Here is a 22,014-nt window from a genome sequence, read left to right as displayed (position 1 = left end):
ATTGGATGATTCTGATAAAGTTCTAGTTATATAAAGGAATGAAAAAGCTAAGTCAGTAAAGTATTTGGCTAGTATTTGGCTGGAGTCCGTTTTTTTTTCTGTTTCTGTAGTACTTTAATATTTTCAAGGGTTTTGCAAAGAGTTTCTTTCTTAGGAGATTTGTTGGAAAGTGACCATGTTTTTCCAAATGGGTCCTTGCCTCCCTTCAGTGAAATTTGTCATGGTACTTGATGTAGGGTGTGTTATTCTATCTTTTACTAGATTTAGATGTTTGTTTGATACACGCAGTATATCCGTTATTTTTCCAAAAAAGTAAATTCTGCACTTTTCTGTTTTCATAAAATCATTCATTCGAAATGATCACACGTGTTTGTCCTATTATCTGCCTTCTAATGGGATTTTTACCCCAGAAACATCCTCCTTATTGCACATTACATTCTAGTCCCCAGCCACTCTCAACATTCCTTGTTGGAAGGCCATAATATTGCCCATTATCTGCTTTATTTCTTTCTTTGGATACATGTGTAATGTAACTAGGGTGCTTTTTCCTCCTTGCCAGCTTCTGTTTATCATTGCCTATCTTCCCAGCTTATCTTTTTTTACTCTTCTTCAACCTTTATTCTAGTACCTTTTTCAGTAGCAAAGATACTCCTCTTTTCCTTTCCCCTTCCAGCCCACAGAAAATCTTTCCATTCTACTCTTTTTAATTAAATTTTCATGTTCCTTTTTACTGGGGTATATTTCCTATGACATCACTTCTTTTGCATTATTTTTTGTGGTATTCCTTAGCACATTATCTGAATTATTTCTGTAACTCTATTAACATTCCATATATCTGTTCCATGCATAGACATTTGGTTTTCCCTTATAACATCTTTTAATTTTTCTTTCCATTACCTTATCCTTGCATCGTGTTCCTGCTTCATCCGCACTTACGATCACTGGTAGCATCAGTAAAGTGTCAGCACCTTTCCTTTCTTTGTAGTTAGCACCAATCCCTTTTCTGTTGCCAGGCTAGAAGTATAAGTTTTCACTGCTCACATACAACCATCTTAGGTGGTCTTTACATATCTTCCTATAGTAAACTTTAATTTTGTAATTGTTATACTTTTCAGAAATGTTTTAAGCCGTCTGTATACTATTTGATGCAATTTTCTTTTGTTTGTTGTATTTCTCATCTATAACACAGAACTAGCACCTGTCCAGTTATTTGCCTTTTAAATTCTGCAATCCTTCGCCTTAATTAGCCAGAGGTTCAGGGCACCTTCCACAGACCCAAAGTGCCAGGCAACTCGGGCTGAGCTAAGCTGACTAAAAGACAAGTCTAGGCATGAAGCCTGTCAGACCTTTCCTGCCAACAGAGACAGGGAGGCTAAGCCCCAAAAGAAGAAAGCTAGGAGCAGCAGAAAATAAATGTTCACATGCTGGCCTAAAAAGCACACCACAAAATAAGGGGGATGGAGGGAGTAATTGCTGCAGAAATTTTCATTCAAACATCTATTGTTATGGTAAGCTTGGTGAGTTAAACAACTGCATTAAGGTCATCATATTGATCACTACTGCAGTAGACTTGGCTATATGTGTAGATTGCCCTAACTAGCTACATTTGGCAGGTGGAACTACAAGAGTCCAGGACCCCCTGGAGAATGGGTCTAGCAAAGACTGATCTGAACCTAGAGAAGGACTCAAACTTATAATGCTTTGTAAAAGTATGTATAGATGACCAGAATCCAACCCTTTCCAAAAAGCCATAGATGAAGCTAAGACTCTGGTAGATTGTCTGGAATAGTTTTGTTATGCTGAGTATAGCAGAAGGTAATAACCTTGGGCAACCTTTTGGAAATGGTCTGATTTGACACAGGTTGTCCATTCTTACCTTCCCAAGAAATGAACAGTTGATCCACAGATCTGAAAGATTAATTCTGTTAAGATAGTAACTGAGTGGCCTGTATCTATTCTCCCTTGTTTTTAGGTTCAGGAAATAAAATGGGGAGATGGATAGCTCACTTACAGTAAACTTGGGTACAGCATTAAACATAAAAGAAGGATTAGTTCTCAAAGAACCCTGTCTCTATGGAAATAGGTTAGGGTTGACTCGCCATTAGAGCTTGCAACTCAAGACACCTGTCTTGCAGACCAGAGCAATTAGTAAAGCTGTTTTCATGTTAAGAATCTGAAGTCAGCCAGGTTAGCTAGTTGAAATGGAGCAAATGCTAGCTTTTGTACTGCTTCTACTGCTTTCATAGTAAGTTGATTTTCCCACCATTTTGCCATGCTGTTCCTACTCTTTTAATGTTAAAGATTTATTTTTGTCTTTTTTTTCTTTTATGTAGGTCTTCTGAACAACATTATTACTTAAAATAGTCGTAGTTAATTATTAGTTTTGAGGAATTACTGGCTTTTGTATTTTTTATTTTTAATGTACAACTAGCTCAGAGTACTATATTTTATTACCTACGCTCACTGTCATACTGGAACTGCTCCTGTTAAGTACATAGTTGTTTGCCTTGTCCCTCGTAGTGGGATGGTAGTTAGTACTATTTTTTTTGTCAGTGGTAATTTTGCCCACTGGTTGTAGCTGCGCACTAGTCTTTGCAACATTAGGAACAGCAGCCTCCTGTGGTTGTTTGCTGTCAACAACCTATGTTACTACAGAATTTTGGGTCCATCACAGTCCTTTCCCAGGCAATCTTTCCTGCCTTCAGCTATGAAGCCCAGGCCTTCTGTTAGAGGTTCTCTTGTACTCAGCCATCCTACTGGATTTGGCGCGATTCCTCATTGCCTTTTATCATGGCATTTTACTGGCTGAAATTCATTCAGCTATATGAAGGCTCCACCAAGAACTGTCCATATTAGGTAAAATAGATACATTTTACCCACAGTTTATCTCTGAAGAGGATTCTATTGCGTGGGTCAGTAGTAATCCTCATCCAACCCTCTGTGAGTGGATTTTCAGTACTTCTAGAATACCCTGTTAGATTTCTCTGTAAGCTGACTGGGTGCGTACTTTTTTATATATCAGTTGTTAACGATGGGGTGCCACATCTTTATTGTTAAACTTGATTTGCAGCTTGGTACTTGCTAGTGGCAAGAGGTATGCTGTTGAGCATAGTGAGTAAGCATACATAATTAGTTTGTCTGCCATAGTGCACATCATCACAACTATACATCTACACCAACCAAGGGAGCTATTTGAAGGTAATGCCAAATGATTAATGATGGTAAGGTTGTTTTGTTCAGAAATGCAGTATCTTTTTAAGGAGCTGCTTAAAGGAGATGGTTTCAGGTGGTTGCCTTAATCAGAAGTTCACTTTTCAAGAATTTGTGTTCATTTAATTGTACATGTGAAACTGCCAGTCAGTATATTGTCTTGTTCCTAGAATGTGTTAAGGGAATGTTATCTTGTTCTTGTTGTTGGTCTAAAGTCATATAACCTAGTTTGTTTTGTTAAGTGATCAGTAATGTATTTATAACTTGTATGACAGTTTGCGCCAGTTGTACAGTATGCTGTCTTATGGATTTAAGTAAAAATTATTGAATCACATTTCACACAGCATCAAGGAATGTGGAGTATGGATCACATAGTGGTAAGTTTCTGGTTAGATTTACCACTGTTACATATGTTTTTGATTACCTCTTGTAATTTGTGCCACGTGTAGTTGGGCTTTTTCATCCTATGAATGAAATTTTTCTTTGCTTTTTGTTTTCATTATTAGATGATGTGTACAGTAGATGATCTTAAGGAAATGGGAATACCTCTTGGCCCAAGGAAAAAAATTGCCAATTTTCTAAAAGAAAGGCAAAATCAACAGGTATGGTGTTTATCTGTGTTATGAGGAGAAAAATGGCTTGACTCAATTAGTCGTGATAGTTTTTAATGTGTTACCATGCATGTGGAGTACTTTGAGTATCAACAGCATTAATGTGATACATTCATTTAATAATTATACTGTGGGGATACATTATTTTAATAATTCTGCTGTGGGGGAGCATATTGTGAATCAGGAAAGTGCTTGCAACCTTTGTAAGCACTTTTGGTAAAAATTAAGGTGTATTTTTTAAGTATAAATTGCGATCCAGTAAGACTGAGTTCAGACTATTTTAAACTTGTCATACTAGGCCACAGGCTCATAAAAACTTCTCCAGGATCCTTGTCTCTACACCCTCACACACAATGCTCTACACTTCTTTTTTCTCCAACTCTCCTTTGCCACTGTTGAAAGTTACACTATAAAATGGATCAATGAGTGTCTCATATCCTGATCATGTCAGATGCAACTTTTTCATACTTTTCTGTTTTACTGAGACTGAACATAATAATTTTGGCATGGCATTAATTTCTCATCTCTTAAGCTGGGATTTTCTTTTATTTGCTATGTCAACTGCACCCTAATGTTTCATTTATGTTTTTAGTTATATCTGCTAGATCTAGTTCCGGTTAGGTTAGCAATTAAATATATTTGTGTCTGAGTGTATTTATCAGGTTGGAGTAGTCTTCTAGTTTTAAAAACTATGAAAATAAAATGCTGCCTCATGACTGCCATATTTTGTGTGTGATCTGTCTGAAACCAGAGCATTTAACCACTGTGTGTTCTATTTGTACTCGATTTGATAAACAGACAAAGGTAGTTCTTAAAGGTCTCTTACCTTGAAAGAGTCAGGATGCTGGTGGAACTTTTTCTTCCTGCCAACATTTCAGGGAACCCCCTACCTAACTTTCAAAAGCCGAGATAGAGGCAGAGATATGAAGAGGAAAGAGGGTCCTGGTAAATTTTCCTGTAATTTTGAAGAAGCCTTGACAGGAGAAAAGCAAGCTGGTGTATGTGTCTGAGGTTTTCACATTGACTGTTTCAGATAAGGACAGACAAGAGGTTTCTTGAAAGATTGCACTGTCCTTTTCTCCACCTTTGAAGATAGTATTAAACAGACTGGCATCCTCAAGACATACCTCTGCTAGGTCTTTCAGGTTTGCAAGGTTCCTTTCATTTTGCAGAAATATTCTGTGGACTTTTATTATAAAATGATGGATTCTGTCCTACTGACACAGGCAAATATTGGTCTGAGCCCTTCACTGTCTATGTTCAGGACAGATAAAGATTCAGTTTCTCTCCTTTCAGTTATTTATTAACTTATTGATCACCTTTTTGGTGCCAGTTGAAACGTGACTGGAAAACACCTGGCTAGTGCCACAGTTCATGCTAGTAGTTGCATTGACTTTGACTGCACTTGATATCTTTGCTCCACAGTGCTTTCCTTCTTTGTTACCTCTACCATTAGTGCTGTCACAGTCAGTGCAGATTCTTTTGGTCCTAAGTTTCTTCTTAGTTCCAGAGGTTGGGGTTGGATAGTTAAGTTTGATATAGACAGTAATACCATCAATGCCATTTCAACTTTCACCATCCTTGGCCTTTGAGCCCTTGGGGCTGAGGGTGTCACTGCAAAAATCATGATCTCTGATGAGCATCTTGGGTTACATGGGGACCATCCTGTTTGCTATTAACACACATGAAGGTGATGATTGGTGGGTGTCAACACTGCTCCATCAGATTTCATTGTCAAAAGCTTTATGCCTTTGTGGACTTCCAAGATGGCTACACACAGAGTAGCAGCTTATTTTTCTCTCTCCCAGTATGAAAGACAGAAACTTAGAAAACACAGCCTGTGAATTTGTCTTTTTCGGTAATTTTCAGTTACTGGCTAGAAAGTACACTGCCTGGATGCCAGCAAAGAAAAAATCTAGAGAACCTGAAATAAAATTAACCACAAAAGGTGAGGAGAAAACACTTGGAAGACACCAGCAGCTGTTAAGCAAAATGCAGTTCTAGCTCCGGCTTTGGTGCAAGACATGACTTCCAGTAATCTAGAGGAAAAAAACAAGTCAAATGTGCTTAGAGCTGATTAAAATAAACAGAACACTGAAGAAGTATATCAAGTCAAATATCAAAAGGCTAGAAAATGGAAGACGTTTTAAACAGATGTTCAGATGAGCTGAAAAAAACCCTGCAAAAATCAGAGATGAAAATGAAGAAAAGGATGGCTAAGTATGAGACTGTTCAAGAAGCGGTGTTTCAAAAAATGGTAGAATTAGAGGATATAGCACATAGGGAAAACCTGAGATTTTTTGCTGTTCCTAAGAAACTGAAAAGAACAGACTGTGTTAATTTTATGAAAGCAGAAATAAGCAACTGGAGTGGTATCCCACAGCAGGAGTCCTTAATTTAATGGGCACATCACGTGTGTGCTTCAAACCTGGCCATTAGAAAACATTCAAGACCTCTAATACTATAGATGCAATCCTATCGGAAGAAAGGGTTGATTCTGGCAAAACTATGGCAGAACACAGTACTAAAGGTTGGAGACAGTAAAGTGTTTGAAGAAAATGATTATTCACTGTACCTGTTAGAAGAAGAGTAAATTTATTCCCGCAATCATTGAATGTCAAGGCAGGTGGGAGATTCAGACTGCTGTATCCAGCTATCTTCAGAATATTTTTTTCCCTGGAGGGTCAAACTCATTTCTTTATGTAGAACATGCTAAGGAGCAGTAACAAACATTTATCCAAGGAAAAGTGAGCTATCAAACAGAAGGTGACTCTGCTTCTTATTCTTCATACAGTAAAGCTCATAGATAGACTTTGCCAATGAAACCTTTTCCAGTGTTTCAAATGAGTGCTCAAGAGACAGAGAAAAGCACAGGAGTTGACTAGTAGAACTAAAAGTACATTGGAAATGAAGCAGAGACTAGAGTTGTCAGATGGAGATAAACAGGAAAAAAAAATCAGCAACTGGGAAAATGAACAAATGTGGGATTATAAAGCATCAGTAGTCACATTTGTGAAATATGGCTGAGCAGGAAAAACTGGAAATGTTAGACATTTTTGACTTTGCTAAACTTGTAGGTGGACTAATGTCAGTAATGCTTGGAAAAACATTAAGGAGAAGGGAAGAAGGGGTAACTGCAGGTAAAACAATTTTTGTTAACAGTATTTTTATAAAACATAGTGCATGTTGTATAGTAAAGAATTTTCAGTTATTTTGTGCCCGTTTTCATCTCCTTTCTTTTTTGTGTAGTTTTAAGAAACATAGGCACTGCAGTGTATGAAGAAAAGAAGGCCTGGATAAAAGCATGCTTAAGATAATAGGCTGTAATCTTGTGTTGTTGAGGTGAGGGACAGTTTATAAAAGTATACAGAGCATGATACAAGTAAAATTGATACGCTTTTTCTTACGTTTGCTTAGAGGAGTGGCTAGATTAAGGCCCTTGTAAAGCATTTGACTGTAACTGTCAATATGGGACATTTACTCCTATTAGGAGGGTTAAACTTCATTATTTGAAGATGTACATAGTTTTATCTGCATTAAGTTAGTTGGTTATGGGGTGTATTGGAGTGTGTTTTTTTTGTTAGGTTTTCATTAAAACAAAATCATTGTAAGATGTGACAGAGGTTCAAATGAATATGACAAGAAACTATATAAAAGCTCAACCTGCCAACCATTAGTATATGCATATAACAGAAATGCTGAAACTAGAAATTGGTTTAAATGCTTTTATACATAACAAGTGGGAATAATCATGTCTTATAATGGCAGCAATCTCCATGTTATCTTTGAATGTAAGTTGTCTCATAGGTATATACAAAAAACGAGGAGTAGTGAACTATATTGCAATGTAGAGTGCAAATAGCTATGCTACAAGAGAGACATTTGGAAATAATTGAGCATGTGAATTTACTAAAGGAAAGCTTTCAGTATGGTTATTCAGTGGAATATTTGGTACAAAGGAAAGGGGAGTACTTACATTAATTGTTAGAGGAGCTCCCATAGTGACAGAAGGGGGAAAAGATAATGATATTATATTTGTAGTAGTAAGAGACTACTGGCAAGGTAGGAGGATTACTTTGGCATGTGTTTATATTACACCTAAAACTGCTATGGTGGAGATTAAGTAAATGCTGGGAGAAATAATCATCTTTCAGCAGGGAATATTACTTATAAGTGGAGAGTGGAATTTAATTTTCAGCAGCAAGGATGTATCTGAGGGACTTAGAAGGGAAAAATAGCAAAAGAGGATAGATTAACATATTTCCACAAGTTTCAAAAGCTGGGCTAGGCTAGACAGAAATTATATTTCAAAGGAACGTGCATTTAATTGAAAGTTTTAATGTACATCCAATAAGTACTTCAGATCACAAGACAATAGTAATAAAAGTAAAAATGCAGAGTAATGAAATAAAAATGAAACACTGGCTGTTCTCCAGCTACCTGTTGCACAGTGAAGGATTTACTAAGTGAGTAGGGGAAATTATTCGAGCGTTCTTGGTGAAGATGGAAATTTCTTCAGAAAATATAATTAGGGAGTGAGGTAAAATGAAAGCGGCATTTAAGAATGGGGTAGATAAGAGAATTATTTTTTTTTAAGGATTAGGAATAATTATGTAGAGGGACTGACAAAGTTTAAAGCCTTGCAGAATAAGGGGAGTCTTGTAGAACAAGAAGAGATGCAACTACAGAGTGTTGGAGAAAATAAACGTCAACAGAATCACAACAAATGCAACTGTCCCTGGAGCAAATGGTTAACACAAAAGTACATAAAATATCCTCCACACTGATGTAATGGTTTTACCCATCATTATATTAGTGTTAGAGAAAATAAATGACTACCTGGATAATGTACACGAGTTTTGAAAGATTGCTGATAAGCAACTGTTTTTTGATAACCTTAGAGCACATAAACTTTTAGCACAACAGTTCAGCCAACAGAAAGTAGCTTAGGGAGCCTGTAACAAGGAAAATAACCAGAGAGCGTGTATAGGTATTGGAAATATTTTGGAAATTTTATGAAGATCTGTATAAAGCAGAGATATGTGGAAATCAAGAAAAACTACAAATCACAATATTAATGGAAGAATTAAATATGCCAAGGTTAGACTTAGATGATGCCCAATTATCAACAGTTAGGCTAGGAGGAAAAGGGATAAAAATGGAGATTTATAACCAGTCTGCAGGAACTTCTCCAGGAAAAGATGGTTACTGCTGCTGAAGTTTGCAAGTTAGGAGGGAAGAAAGTAGTAAAGATCTGGAAGGTTTTGTTTAACAGCATTTTAAAAGGAAGAGAAGCACCAACATCCTGGAAGAATGCTGTGGTGGCTGTAATACCCCAAAATGGTAAAGATCCATCAGGTCCAGCTTCAAATACACCCATTTTGATTCTAAACTATCATTATAAAGTGTTTGTAATGGCTAATAGAATGTCAAAGGTGTTGCCAAAACTGATAGATTTGGATAAATGTGGTTTTGTGGAGGGGAGGCAAACATTTGACAACATTAGCAGAACAGTGATGATCTAGAGGGAATGCTGAATGTAGGAAAATACTTATGGTGTTGGGTCATGATGCAGAGAAAGCATTCGACAGAGTAAGCTGGGATTTTATGAGTAGGACAGTGGAAGCATTTGCATTCCCTGACACAATAATAAGTAGGAGGACATTTATGGGATTGGAGGCAAAAATTAGAGTGAGGGTATCCTCTCTTTATGAGTTATGTTTGAAGAGAGGAACCAGGCAGGGGTGTCCTCCTTCCCCCTAGTTATTTGAATTATATCTACAACCATTGGCAAAGCAGATAAGGGACTCAGAAATTCAAAAATGTAATTGGTATGATAATCAAGAAAAGTTGGCTTTATTTGCAGATATTATTTTGTAACTGATAAAATCAGAAAAGGGCATTTTAGTGTTGTGGAACATTCTGAGTTAGTTTCAGTTTTTTTAATGAAGATAAAACAAAGGCAATAGCTGTAAACTATGCACACACACAAATTGGTTCAGCAGTACCCATATTTATGGGGACATGATAAAATGACGTACTTGGGATTGTGGGTTAAAAAGGATTCTGTTATGGCAGTTAAGGATATGAGGGAAGAGTCTAAACAAAAGATAATACAAACACTGAGAAACTGGAAGCTCTGTTTTATGGATATGGAAAGCAAAATACAAGCAGTGAAAATGTTTTTAGTCCATTTTGTTTTATAAACAGGTCAGGCATCAGGCATATTTTTATAATCCAAAGGAGAAATTGTGGATTGCAATTAATAAAGAGTTGAAGGACTTTATCTTGAAGGGGAAGCGGGCAAGAGTCAAGTGGGTTAAGTTGATCTTTCCAGTAGAAAAGCTTTTTTGGGATTAACTGATTTGAATGGTTATTTCAGACCTACACAGTTAAGCCTTCTATACATAGCAGAAAGCTTTAATTTGGAGTGGAAAGGGATGGTGATGAAACAGAGGGAGAAGCTCAAGAAACACACAAGGGGAGACTGGGATTTTGGATGTAGTTCCTTAAGGAGAGTAGCAATAGCCATACATAATATTTTATTAATAAAGTAGCAGAAAATAGTCTAAGAACTAAGCCAGCACAGGAATGGAGAAAGGAGATTCTACCGATAGGGATGACTGCAAGTAGGGATGTAGAGAATAGGTAAGAGGGGGTTGGAATTTACTGCAGAAAACTGGCAAATGAATCAAGGTGTTGAGAGCAGACAATTGGAGAGGGAAAGGTAATAGAATGGGAAGAGGTGACAAATACATTTGGACTACAAGACAGCAACTGCCTTCCCTGTCAAGAATTGATACCAGAGGATGGGCAATGAAAAAGGTGGAACCACGTGAAAGATCAGCAGTGGAAGAGTTTCTATTTGAATACACAACATAAGCTGCTGTCAAAATGGGATAGTTAGTAGGACATATAAAAATACTGCATGATAACTATAGAAATCAATTGGAGGAGATTGGAAAGAATTGGGAAGAGAGATTGGGTATGCAATTTACAAAGAAGTAATGTGAGGCTACATGTATGGCTTTCAAATATGCAACAAGTCTAGAAGATTAATATTTTTGCTTGAGAGTGTTTGCATAGGCATTTTATACCCCAAACAGACTCCAAATACTTTTTCCTCAGGTGGATTGCAGATGTTGGAGGTGTGATGGGGAAGAAAGAGGTAATTGGGATCATATTTTTGGGAGTGTATTGAAAAGACAGACTTAAATAGTTGGTGACCAAGTTGGTGTAACTATTTAAATTATTTTTTGAGCTGTGATACAGGATCCAAATTGGGTAGACATAGTAAGGCCTTGCTGAGTTTAATTCTGGTGGCTGCCAAAAAAGCAATTATTAGAAAACGGAAATCAAAATCTAAACCAACAATATTAGAAGTAGAAAATATAGTAACATGGGTAAAAGAACTGGAAGTGGCATCTTCATAAATGGGTAGAAGCAAATTGCATGAAAGAATAGGAATTGTGGAAACAGTGCATGCAACATAATGTTTTGAAGGAGGGATGAGGTTGAAGGGAAGGTGAGAACTGAATGAGCTATGTAATTGATTGACAGTAGTGTCTCTTCCACCTCTGTTCTGTTTCTCATGTCACCTCCCCTTGGGCTTTCATCCAGCTTTATTAGAGCCATAAATTTAAAACTGTGATTTTCTTCAGCCCTAATATGCCGATGTAGGGCATTTGTAGCTACTTGATTTGTTATGTCTGATGGGGCTTTTAAGGAACGGATTTTACGCTATTTGTTTTACCTACTTAGTAGGAAGAGCATGCCTCGCAAATGGCTAAATATACAATGTTCTTACTGATACATGTGGTATAACCCTCAAAGGAATAAAGGTATTCAAATATATTATGTGTCCGTACAGAAGGGCAGGCTTTGCAAAAACTGCATTTCCAGGTACCTTTACGTTGGCTTTGTGTACTATATCTGCTAATATTAAGGCCATCATGTTGACAAGTAAGCACTTCAGATTCTTGTTTTTCCAAAATGCAAAGCTAATCACCCACTGTGTTTCGTAATTTCTCATCCGAAGTTAGGACTGGCCAAAACTTCCTAATAGTATTGCAAATTAATCCATTATCTGTGCTGTAAGTCGGTGTGCACCTCAAATTAGCTGAAGGCCTATTATCTTGTGGCTGTCTGGTCTCTTCACGCCTCCTATCAGAATATAGGGGATACCCCTTCTGAGTTGCATGGCTTCATCTCATTCTGGTATCTTCTTCCTTATATCCTTTTCTCTTGAGGGTGTCCACAAGAGTTTTTTTCTTTTAAGAAGATGTCCCTAGGACTTAATTTGGAGATACGTGTGACCTGATTTCCCACTAAATTCGGAAAAATGTGCCTTGGGTGCATGCTGGTCTGATGTAACAAATGATTTCACCATGTAGGTTTCCTGAAAATCATGGTTTCTATCCCTTTACCCAGGTCCAGCAAAATTTCACATTAAGGAACTCTATCTCCCTTTTGGAGAATTTTAAGTCAAATTTAAAAAAACTGGTTATGTGTGAGAGAGAAATGTGATAAATTCCCATAGACTAGTGGCATCTCCTTTCCATAGGACAAAGACATCATCCACAAATCTCATGTAGAAAATGATCTGATCATTTCACAAGTTGCATACGTCTAGATCCCATTCTTTCTCCCATTGTGCCAAGACTATATTTGAATAGCTGTTGGCACATGGGGTGCTCATGGCAACCCTCTTTTTTTGCCAATAGTGAATGTCACCATATAAGCAGAAGATGTTCTCCATTACTAGTTCTAACAGAGTACAAAGGAGATTAACATCCAGAACTTCACTGCCAGCAAATCTCCTGACTGCTTCAATTCTATAATTATTCGGGATGACTGTAAAAAGACTTTGCACATCCACTGTGACTAATAATAATCCTTCTTCCTAGGTTCTCATTTCCATTTTCTCAAAAAAGAGATGTAAGAAGTGTGCTGTGTCCTTCAGAACTGTAGTGGCCTTTGATAGGACCTTCTTTAGTTCATCTTTCAAGAACTCTGATAGCGGCTCAGTCAACCAGCCCCTTCCCGAAACAATAGGCCACATGGATGGATTCTCCTAAGTTTTTGTGTATTTTTGGCAGTCCACTAATGGTTGGTGTTACAGGATGGGCTATATCGAAATAGTCTTAAAGCTCCTTCGTAATACTACTAGTTATAAGGAGATCATATAGTGCATCACGCACACCATTAATCATTCTCATTAGATCTATCTTGTTCAATTTTTTGATAAGTCCCTCTATCGGTTAATAAGTCTCTCATCTTGGTGCTATAGAACTCAGAATCCATTAGTACTATCCCTTGTTTGCTGGTTTAATGACCATGTCTTTTCTCCCCATCATTTCCTTGAGCGCTTGATATTCATTTTGGGTCAGGTTATGGAATTGGTTACTCTTAGATTGTAACCTATGTCTTGCCACCTCATCTTCACAAAGGTGGATAAACATATCCACCTTAGGGTGGTATAGCGGCACAAAAGTGCTTTGATTAACTTGTTTCTTATTGTTGCCAAAAATGTGTTTGAGGGTGATATTCCTCCCAAAACATTTAATGTCTGTCACAAATTAATTTAGTTGTGATCGAGTGGAGGGGATAAAAGAAAGACCCCTCTCTAAGACTGAAATTTGAGTCCCTGTTTAGAGCACTCTTTGAGATGTTGAAGACCAAAGAATCAGTTCCATTTTCTTTAATTATAGCACTTTTCGTTTTTTCCTTTCCCTGCTATCTGATCTCGACATACGTATGTTGCTGCTCTGTAATAAAAAAGGGTGATTTTGTAAAATAGGTAAGTGCTGAACTCCTTCTTTGGGTCTAGTGGCTACTGAAGTCATTTCCATATGAGAAATATCTTCCTTAGATGTGGATGCTTCAGTTCCCCATTCTTTATTAGAATTATGTTCTTCCTGACTTAGTCAGGGAGTTAACATTCAGAGTTGTTCCCCATATGGGTCGTTGGTGTAATTACAGCCGTGTCACTAGTGCTTTCCTTTAAGTTAACTTCTAAGTTGGTCATTTAAAAATGTCCAGTTCCGGGCATTGTCACCTGTGTATTCTCAACTGCTCGGTTCACCTTGACTTTATTAACTTTTTATTAGTATCTAATGCAGTTTCTCCTCCATTAGTCTTCCATTCATTTGGCCAATTAAAGAGATTGCCATTCTTGTAGTCAATGAAGTCTCTAGTTAGTTTGTGGCTTTTGATACTTTTTAATTTGTTATCATAGGCATCTAGTCTGCTTTGTAAATTCTCTAGTTTAGAAAAGCAAATCTCTGATAAGTTCATATGTTCAAGTTCTTCCTGTTTTAGCTTAATTAGTTCTGCTACTTCATCTTTCTGCGGTTTGAAGAACTCTATTAGAAGCTTCATATATTTGAAGCTCGTTTCTATATTTATTGCCTGCCACTTAGCCAAAAGTGAAGGAAAAGTGTTACCATAGCTCGACATGCATCTAATGCGTAGGCCCCGAGTTATTACTTGATGGTGTAGGGAAGCTTCCATATGGAAACATTGCCATTGAAGATGTTTTACTCTGTACGCTGCATTCTCAACTTCCTGGCAAACAGCATCAAAGTCTTCATTTCTGGGCATATTTGAAGGTTGGAAACTGCCTGTAGCATTTAAGTCAGTCCCCAAGAGTGGATTTTTTAAACTTGTTACAAGGTTTGTTACTTTTTTTGAAGCCATTAATCTCAAAAGGAACACATGCCTGTTTCTAAAACTGCATTGAACAGCAGTGGTGCTATGTGCAGTGTGTAAATCAACTCAGCACAAGTAAAACAAAAGTACACACTGAGTTTAAGTGCAATTCCAGGGAAAATATTAAAAGGCTTCTCTGCAATCAAGACTTTTCTTCATATTAGAAGCAATGTATGTCTTAACTTTCAACAATAAAGACTTGCTGTTAATGCCTTTATATACTGAGTTTTTTTGTTGTTTAAAGTGTGCACACTTGGAGGCCTGTGTAGCTAGCCCAGTTTTCCGAACTCCAGTCCTGTAAGACCCCATTTCAGACACTAGTTGATGACACACTGCTGGATACTTTACCTCTCTCAGAGTTACAAGCCAAAATTTAAATTTTTTATCTACGCCTTTTACATCCAACTGTGCCTTTTTCCCCAGTTTCATTTGTGACCAGTCAATATTAGATTATTTTGGTGTGGCAGTAGCTATCCACTTCCAAACTAAACTGCACTACCCCAGAATTAAGTAACACCAGAAATAATTAACTTGTGCTAGTTTAGTTCCCCCCTTGAACTGTACTGCCATTTACTTAACTGCAGTTCATCTATTCTCTTGGTACTCTCTCCATATCACATACCTGCAGTTTGAGTCAATTGATTGTTTTTGTTTGAATTGCCCATCCTCCAGAATCTGGCTGAGAGACCTGTTAATCACTCCCACATGATGACTCATGCAGTTAGTCCCTACCCTCCTCCCCCACTAGGAATGCATAGAACAGAAGTTATATAAGGGCCTGATAACGCCATCTTGAAAACAAACTAATACTTCTCTGCAGTCATCTCTCCTCTATGTGAAGTGTGCTCGCTGTAAGTTAAGTGTTCATTTTTTATTTTTTGCAACAACTGATACCATTGTACTCGGGAATAATGTTACAGCCATTTTGATTGAATTAATAATCTAATAGTCTAACTATACTTCTATGCTAAAAGACAAAAGAAAAAAGAAACAAATTAAAGTTACAAGAGAATTTGGTAGGGAACTTATGATATACTTACACCCATTCATTTCTCATTCTCACTGTTCTTGCCCAAACCCTGCTTTTACAGATTGGTTCTACACTCTCTCGGTCTGATTGACACTGCTCTGTTCGCCAACAGCTCACTCCACTCCCCTACCTTGCCCCCAGTTCCCACCCCCACTACTCCTATTTTTATTCTAACACCTCATCACTTGATCACACCTTAAACCAATCAATAACCTCTACTTCTTACAACAGTCCACACCCACTATCTAGCTCATTGCCTTAAACAATCAGAAAGTAGCAACTAGTCATGCTTTCACATCTACCTGGACCTATAAACCGTAGCAATGCTTACACCAAACTAGTACTCCCACAAAAAACACAAATCACCATAAGATTTCTCTTCCTAACCCTCACATACCTAAGAAACATCATTTGTATTCACGCAAGCACTCTCTTGGAAAACACTTCATTCCACACTACACGTAGTTCCATAAAGGCAAACTCACACATAAATGTTCCTATCAGTCCCACACCATTTAGAGACAGCTCAATACTACACATACATAAATTCCACATAACTACATCTTATACTACTAAAATATCATTCAGCTCCAACTTAGAAATAGCACTTACAATTAAACACGTACTACTGATCACAAGGTGCCTACTTGTATCAGGTGACATACACCCAAACCCAGGTCCACTTAATACCCCACCCTCAAACAAACAAAACTCTGACCTGCTAATTCTCAACATCAACACCTGGAGCATATCAAATAAGCTTCCTGACCTACATGCATTTATAACCCACTACTCCCCAGAGATACTAACAATCACTGAGACCTGGCAAAAAATAAACACCCAAAACGAAGAAGTTCTCCCACCAGGATACAATATCTTAAGACTAGATGGAGTATGCAAGAAGGGAGGCAGAATTGCAATTTTCTTTAAAAATAACCTCAAAAATGAAACCTCTACAAATCCCACTTCCCAAGTCTTAAAATGCCGAAATCTTAGGTACAATTCTATACTTAAACAATAACAGAAAAATTAATATTCTTTGTTGTTATATTCCCTCAAGAAACAACTCCCGTACTATTTAGGAATTGTTACAGTGGACCTCAGAGAATTTGCAACAAGAAACTGTCTTACTAGGTGATCTAAATGCCACCTGGATAGCCTGCAGTTTTAACAACCCCACTAATCATATTAATATCTTTGGTTTTTCACAACTCATTCAAAAACCTATTAGAGTTGACAAAAAAAACATAAACAATCCATTCTAGATTGGACACTAGTCAATTGCCCCAAACAAAACTAGCAGTCAGGTTGTCTGTCAGATGGTGTCAGTGACCATCTCCCCACTTTTCTCCTATGCAAACGCACCAACATACCCAAGCCCATAACCTTTAGACAAGTTAGAGATGACCATAAACTAAACATACAGGTGCTAAACTGTACTCTAAAACAAAATAACTGGAAACCACTACTAATGCTAGGTTTAGACCAAGCCATTAAATACTTTAATAGTACTCTCTTAAATGTCCTCAGCCAAGTTGCACCCATTAGAAAAATCAGAGTCAAGGCAAACTGTGCGCCGTGGCTGAGTAGGGACACAAGAGCCTTACTAAAGTCTAGAGATAAAGCTTGGAAAATCTGGAAAAGGGATCACACTAGCATAGCCAAACAAAATTTCCAGCAACTCAGAAATCAGGCCAAAAAACAAACCAAACTAGACAAAAAGAACTATTTCCTCGGGGTCCAAAACAAACACTCAGTAGACCCCCAAAAGTTTTTGCATGCTATCAACTCCCTTCTAAAACCAGGAAAAATTACCACTCCAGCCCCCTCATCAGACAACAATACCAAAGACATAGCATCCCAATTTAATCACTATTTTACAGAGTCCATCCTAACTGTATCCTCCTAGCTGTACAAAAACAGTTGTACACACATGCCTACCAAATGCACCGACAATATCTCCTCCTTTGCTCTCTCACCAGTTCCCACTTCCGCTATTAAAAAACTCCTCCTAAAACTAAAGCCATCCACCCTTGCAGCTGACAGTCTACCAGCCATCTTCCTAAAAATTGCTCCTGAATTCCTGTCTTACCCAGGTTTCTATCATCAACCACTCCATACAGGAAGCCTACACCCCCCATCTCTAGAAAGTTTCATATATTGTAACACTTCATAAATTGGCAGTTCTTATGAATTCTCAAACTACTGTCCCATTGCCATTCTATCCCCTTTATCTAAACTGCTTGAGAAATGTATTCACTCTCAAGTCATGAAATTCCTAAACACATGCAATCTTCTCTCCTTCACACAACATGGCTTCTGGCAAACATCACAGCAAAACAACTGCTCTCCGCTCTTTTACAGACCAGGTCAACCTTCAAAGAAATAATTTTCTTTCTGCAAATTTTTTTAGATCTCTCAAAAGCATTTGATATGGTCTCACACTCCAAACTTCTAGACTCCCTGGCCTCCCTATCCTTTGCCCCTTCCACTATTGCCTGGTTTAAAAGCTATCTGTCACATAGGCAGCAATCAGTTCAATGGCATGGCATGCAATCTCCTTTACTCTCAACTATGATAGGCGTACCACAAGGCTCAATTTTAGGCCCACTGCTCTTCTCCATATTTACCAACAATCTACATACCTCCACCCAGCATGCCTCCCTTATACAGAATGCTGATGATTCAACTCATATCTGCTCTGCTCCATCACTTTCCACTCTACAACAACTCACACAAGAATCTTTCAGTTCTGTAGAAAGTTGGATTACTGATATCAAACTAATCCTAAACCCCAATAAGACAAAATAGCTACTTTTCACCCCCAACAAATCTATACCTACCCCGTCCTTTTCAATCTCTTCCAATAATGGTACCATCATATCTCCCTCTGTCCATACCAAACTCCTCGCTGTAGAAATTGACAATAACCTACTCTTCAATGTCCATATCTCACAAATCATAAAAAAGGTCCACAAAAAAAATGGGAACCCTATATGGGCATAAACAATTCCTCTAAGAACAGGCATGGATCACTCTAGCCGAAACCCATCTACTCTTCATTCTAATGTATGCCATTCCAATTCTTACCCAAGTTAGAAAACTTGATCTCACCAGACTTGAATGATGTCACAATAAAATTGCCAAGGTTGCTACCAACTCCACCATCAGAACCCATCACTGTCAATCTCTAAGGGAACTACAATGGTTAGAACTCCCCCAGTTACTCAATTACCACCAGCTAGTCATTGCCTTTAATATTGTTAAACATCCTGAAAAAACCCCAGTACTAAGCCAGATACTTTCTCCATACAGTAACAAAACTAATTGTCCTCTCCAATCTACTGAGAAATCCCTCCTCTGCATCTCTAAAGCTAACAACAACTCAGGGAAAGCTTGTTTTTCCTCATGTCATAGCTAGATCCTGGAATAACCTGCACCCTTCTCTGACCTCTGCCCCCACTAACACACATTTCAAAAATGTTCTCAAATCACATCTTAAGAATACATGGCTATGTCCATCCATCACATGAATCTCAAAATCTCAGCACACTTTACACCTTCCTTCCTGCTGTCTGTACTGTATATATGCTACAGTTAGGTATCTTACCGTCAACTTGAAATTGTATAATATGTCACATGTAATCATATGATTTTTTTTTTTTTTATTCTTTTATCCTATCTCACTAATCCAATGTTAAAGCTTTGATGTATGAGTCTCTCTATCTTTGTACATTTACTCACTTACTGCTGATGCATTGTTTATTGTTTAGACTGGATTGTATGAGACTTATGTCTGTGCTTACTCATTTATCGCTGTTATATTATTGTTTGTATTACCATGTTGATGTTAATCTAATTGTGGAGTATTTCTCCCCGGGCCTCCTCTGTAAATGGACCTGTGTCCAGTCGGACTATCCCGGTAAGCAAATATAAAATAAATAATGGATTTATTTGTAATACCATTAGGAAGTTTTGGCCAGTCTTAACTTCGGATGAGAAATTATGAAACATAGTGGCTGATAAACCTAGCTTTGCATTTCGGAACAAGAATCTGAAGTGCTTATTATGTCAACATGATGGCCTTAATATTAGCAGCTATAGGACACAAAGCCAATGTAAAGGTACCTGGAAATGTGTTTTTTTGCAAAGCCTGCCCTTCTATATGGTCACAATATATATTTGAACACCTAGTCACCAAGAAGAGTTATTCCTTTCAGGGTTATGCCACATGTACCAGTAAGAACATTGTGTATTTAGCCATTTGTGAGGCATGCTCTTTCTACTATGTTGGTAAAACAAGTAGGGCTTTTAAGGAAGGGATTTTATGCCATCTGTCAGACATAAGAAATCAAGTAGCTATAAATGCCCTATATCAGCATATCAGGGCTGAAGAAAATCACAGTTTTAAATTTATGGCTCTAATGAAGCTGGACGAAAGCCCAAGGGGAGGTGACATGAGAAACAGAACAGAGGTGGAAGAGACCAAGTGGATTATGGAATTGAGAGCAGATAAACCACCGGTCCTTAATGGAATGGTACCTCTAAAATCAATTTTGAAAGAACGGAGCATAAATATAAAAAGTAGAAATAGGAAGAGGGAATAAACAGAATTTTTTCCTGCTACTTGTAATTTTGGAGGACTACCATCAGAGGCACCTATCTCCTTTAGCCATGGAAGAGGAACCACCCCTGAACAGCATGATTGGTTGAATACTGTTTAAAAGTTTTGCCTTGATGGGGGTGAATAAAGGATCTGAAGGAGGTTTTACCGAAAGTGCTTATCCCACGTTCTCTTCATTTGTTTTGTCTTTTATGAGTTTTATTAAACTACAGATTTTATTGTGTCTATGGTGGTACGTCTGCATTGTTTTTTACTTTGGTTCTTTTTTGGCAAGACTACCTTCAGCAGTGTGTACTTACCTTTTGTTTTATTCTGTTAGTCTTCAGAGGTGTGGCTACTAGCCTCTACCTGAAGATGTCTTTAGTTAGGAATGCCAACTGCCAGGCTTTCATGGGGAAGTCAGCATTAAGCTGCTCATTAATCCTTCCTCATCTGGCCTTTTCAGTGCTCGGGCAGACATTTGTAGCTGTGTTATACCCCCAGAGAATTACTGGAGTCCAGCAGACTTTGAGTGTTTAGCATTTGTAAAAAAAAAAAAAAAACAAAACTGAAGGGGAAACACGAGGGATATTTTTGAAGTCCTTCAAACACAAATAATACCACTTTAAAGAAGTCATAAAGAAGTAGCTGCTTCACTTAATTTAATTAAGAACTGTTTCTATGCAAAACATTCATTAGGTCTTCACTAATATAGAAGGAGAAAACATCAGAGCTGCTAAATATTTCTTACTCCTGCTAGGTTTAGAAAGGAGTTATTTTTGTATTGTAGTATTGTAATCATAATTTATGATATACGTATTTTCATATCTGACAACATCTTCTAGCCAACAAAATATGTATCCCTGAGCAGCACAGCAAGTAATTTTAACTTTTTTACTGTTTGTATTTTCCGTGTAATAGTAAGTCTTCTTCCAGATGCCAGTGTAGGTTTGTTCCTATTAATGAACGGAAGCTAGTGCTAATTGTGTGGGGCAATTGTTTGGGGGTCTACTGAAAAAAATAAAGCACTCATAAGTGTTCATCATTTTCACTACTGCATTAGCCTATAGGTTATATCCTGCCAGGGATACTGCACCTACCCAGCTTCCCAAAGCTCTGTCTCCTTCCCCACAGTCACTTTGGCTACCTATAGGTTAATCCCTTTTGAAGTGAAGTATAAAAGCAGCCAGACTGACTGACTGTTTTCAGTACTTTCTTGTCGTCTTATGCAGATGAATCTCGGCCGAGGCTTCCTATCAGACAGATAAGACCCTTTTTGGAGGACCCCTTACACACATATAAATTATATTGTTTAGTATTTTTACTGTTTATTGTAGTAAATAGTGGTGTGTCACTTTAAGAATATCAAACATGTTGGTAGACACTCTTTGATTATCGTTACTGTCTTTCCTAGAATTAATTTCAAGGAGTTTACTGTTATTTAGTGCCCCAGGGCTTTATTTACGTTTATTGCTTGTTATTAAACTGTTGGATGATCGGAAATTATTTTTCTGGGAGAGTAATGGAATTTTATGTGAATGCTTTTGCTGACACTTGGTTTGCATAGGTTTTACTTGATTTTATTGAACAGTTAATTTATTTAATTCTATTTTTCACAAAAAAATCTAATTTTCGGCTTGTGTTGCTTTGTTGTGATGTCATTTTGATTGGTCTAAAAGGGTTGTGTGCTGTTTATTCTTATTAAAGACAACTTACCTTTTGACTGACTCCTTCAGGCATACCTTACCGACGATCAAGCTTTTTCTGTGACTACAGCATGGATACTTACTTGTTCCTGCTGGTCCTTCTCCTAAAGTACCTAAAAATTAAGAAAAAAAAAAAAAAAAACA

At 37.5% G+C, this 22,014-nt stretch overlaps 1 protein-coding gene across 1 annotated transcript in view; it reads left to right on the top strand.

Moving 5' to 3' along the window:
- LOC122788980 (SEC23 interacting protein) overlaps positions 1–22,014 on the top strand; it is a 1,679,302-nt gene that overhangs the window by 957,610 nt on the left and 699,678 nt on the right. Inside the window, exon 12 of the mRNA XM_044056073.1 lies at positions 3,717–3,812. Coding sequence (XP_043912008.1) covers positions 3,717–3,812 — 96 coding nt within the window. The remainder of the gene's footprint in view (positions 1–3,716; positions 3,813–22,014) is intronic.

This window comes from Protopterus annectens, chromosome 14.part0 (assembly GCF_019279795.1).
Source record: "Protopterus annectens isolate FY-2018-M chromosome 14.part0, PAN1.0, whole genome shotgun sequence".
Lineage (NCBI taxonomy): Eukaryota > Metazoa > Chordata > Ceratodontiformes > Protopteridae > Protopterus > Protopterus annectens.
The sequence above is the reverse complement of the archived record's forward strand: the minus strand, read 5'-3'. Positions and strand labels throughout refer to the sequence as shown.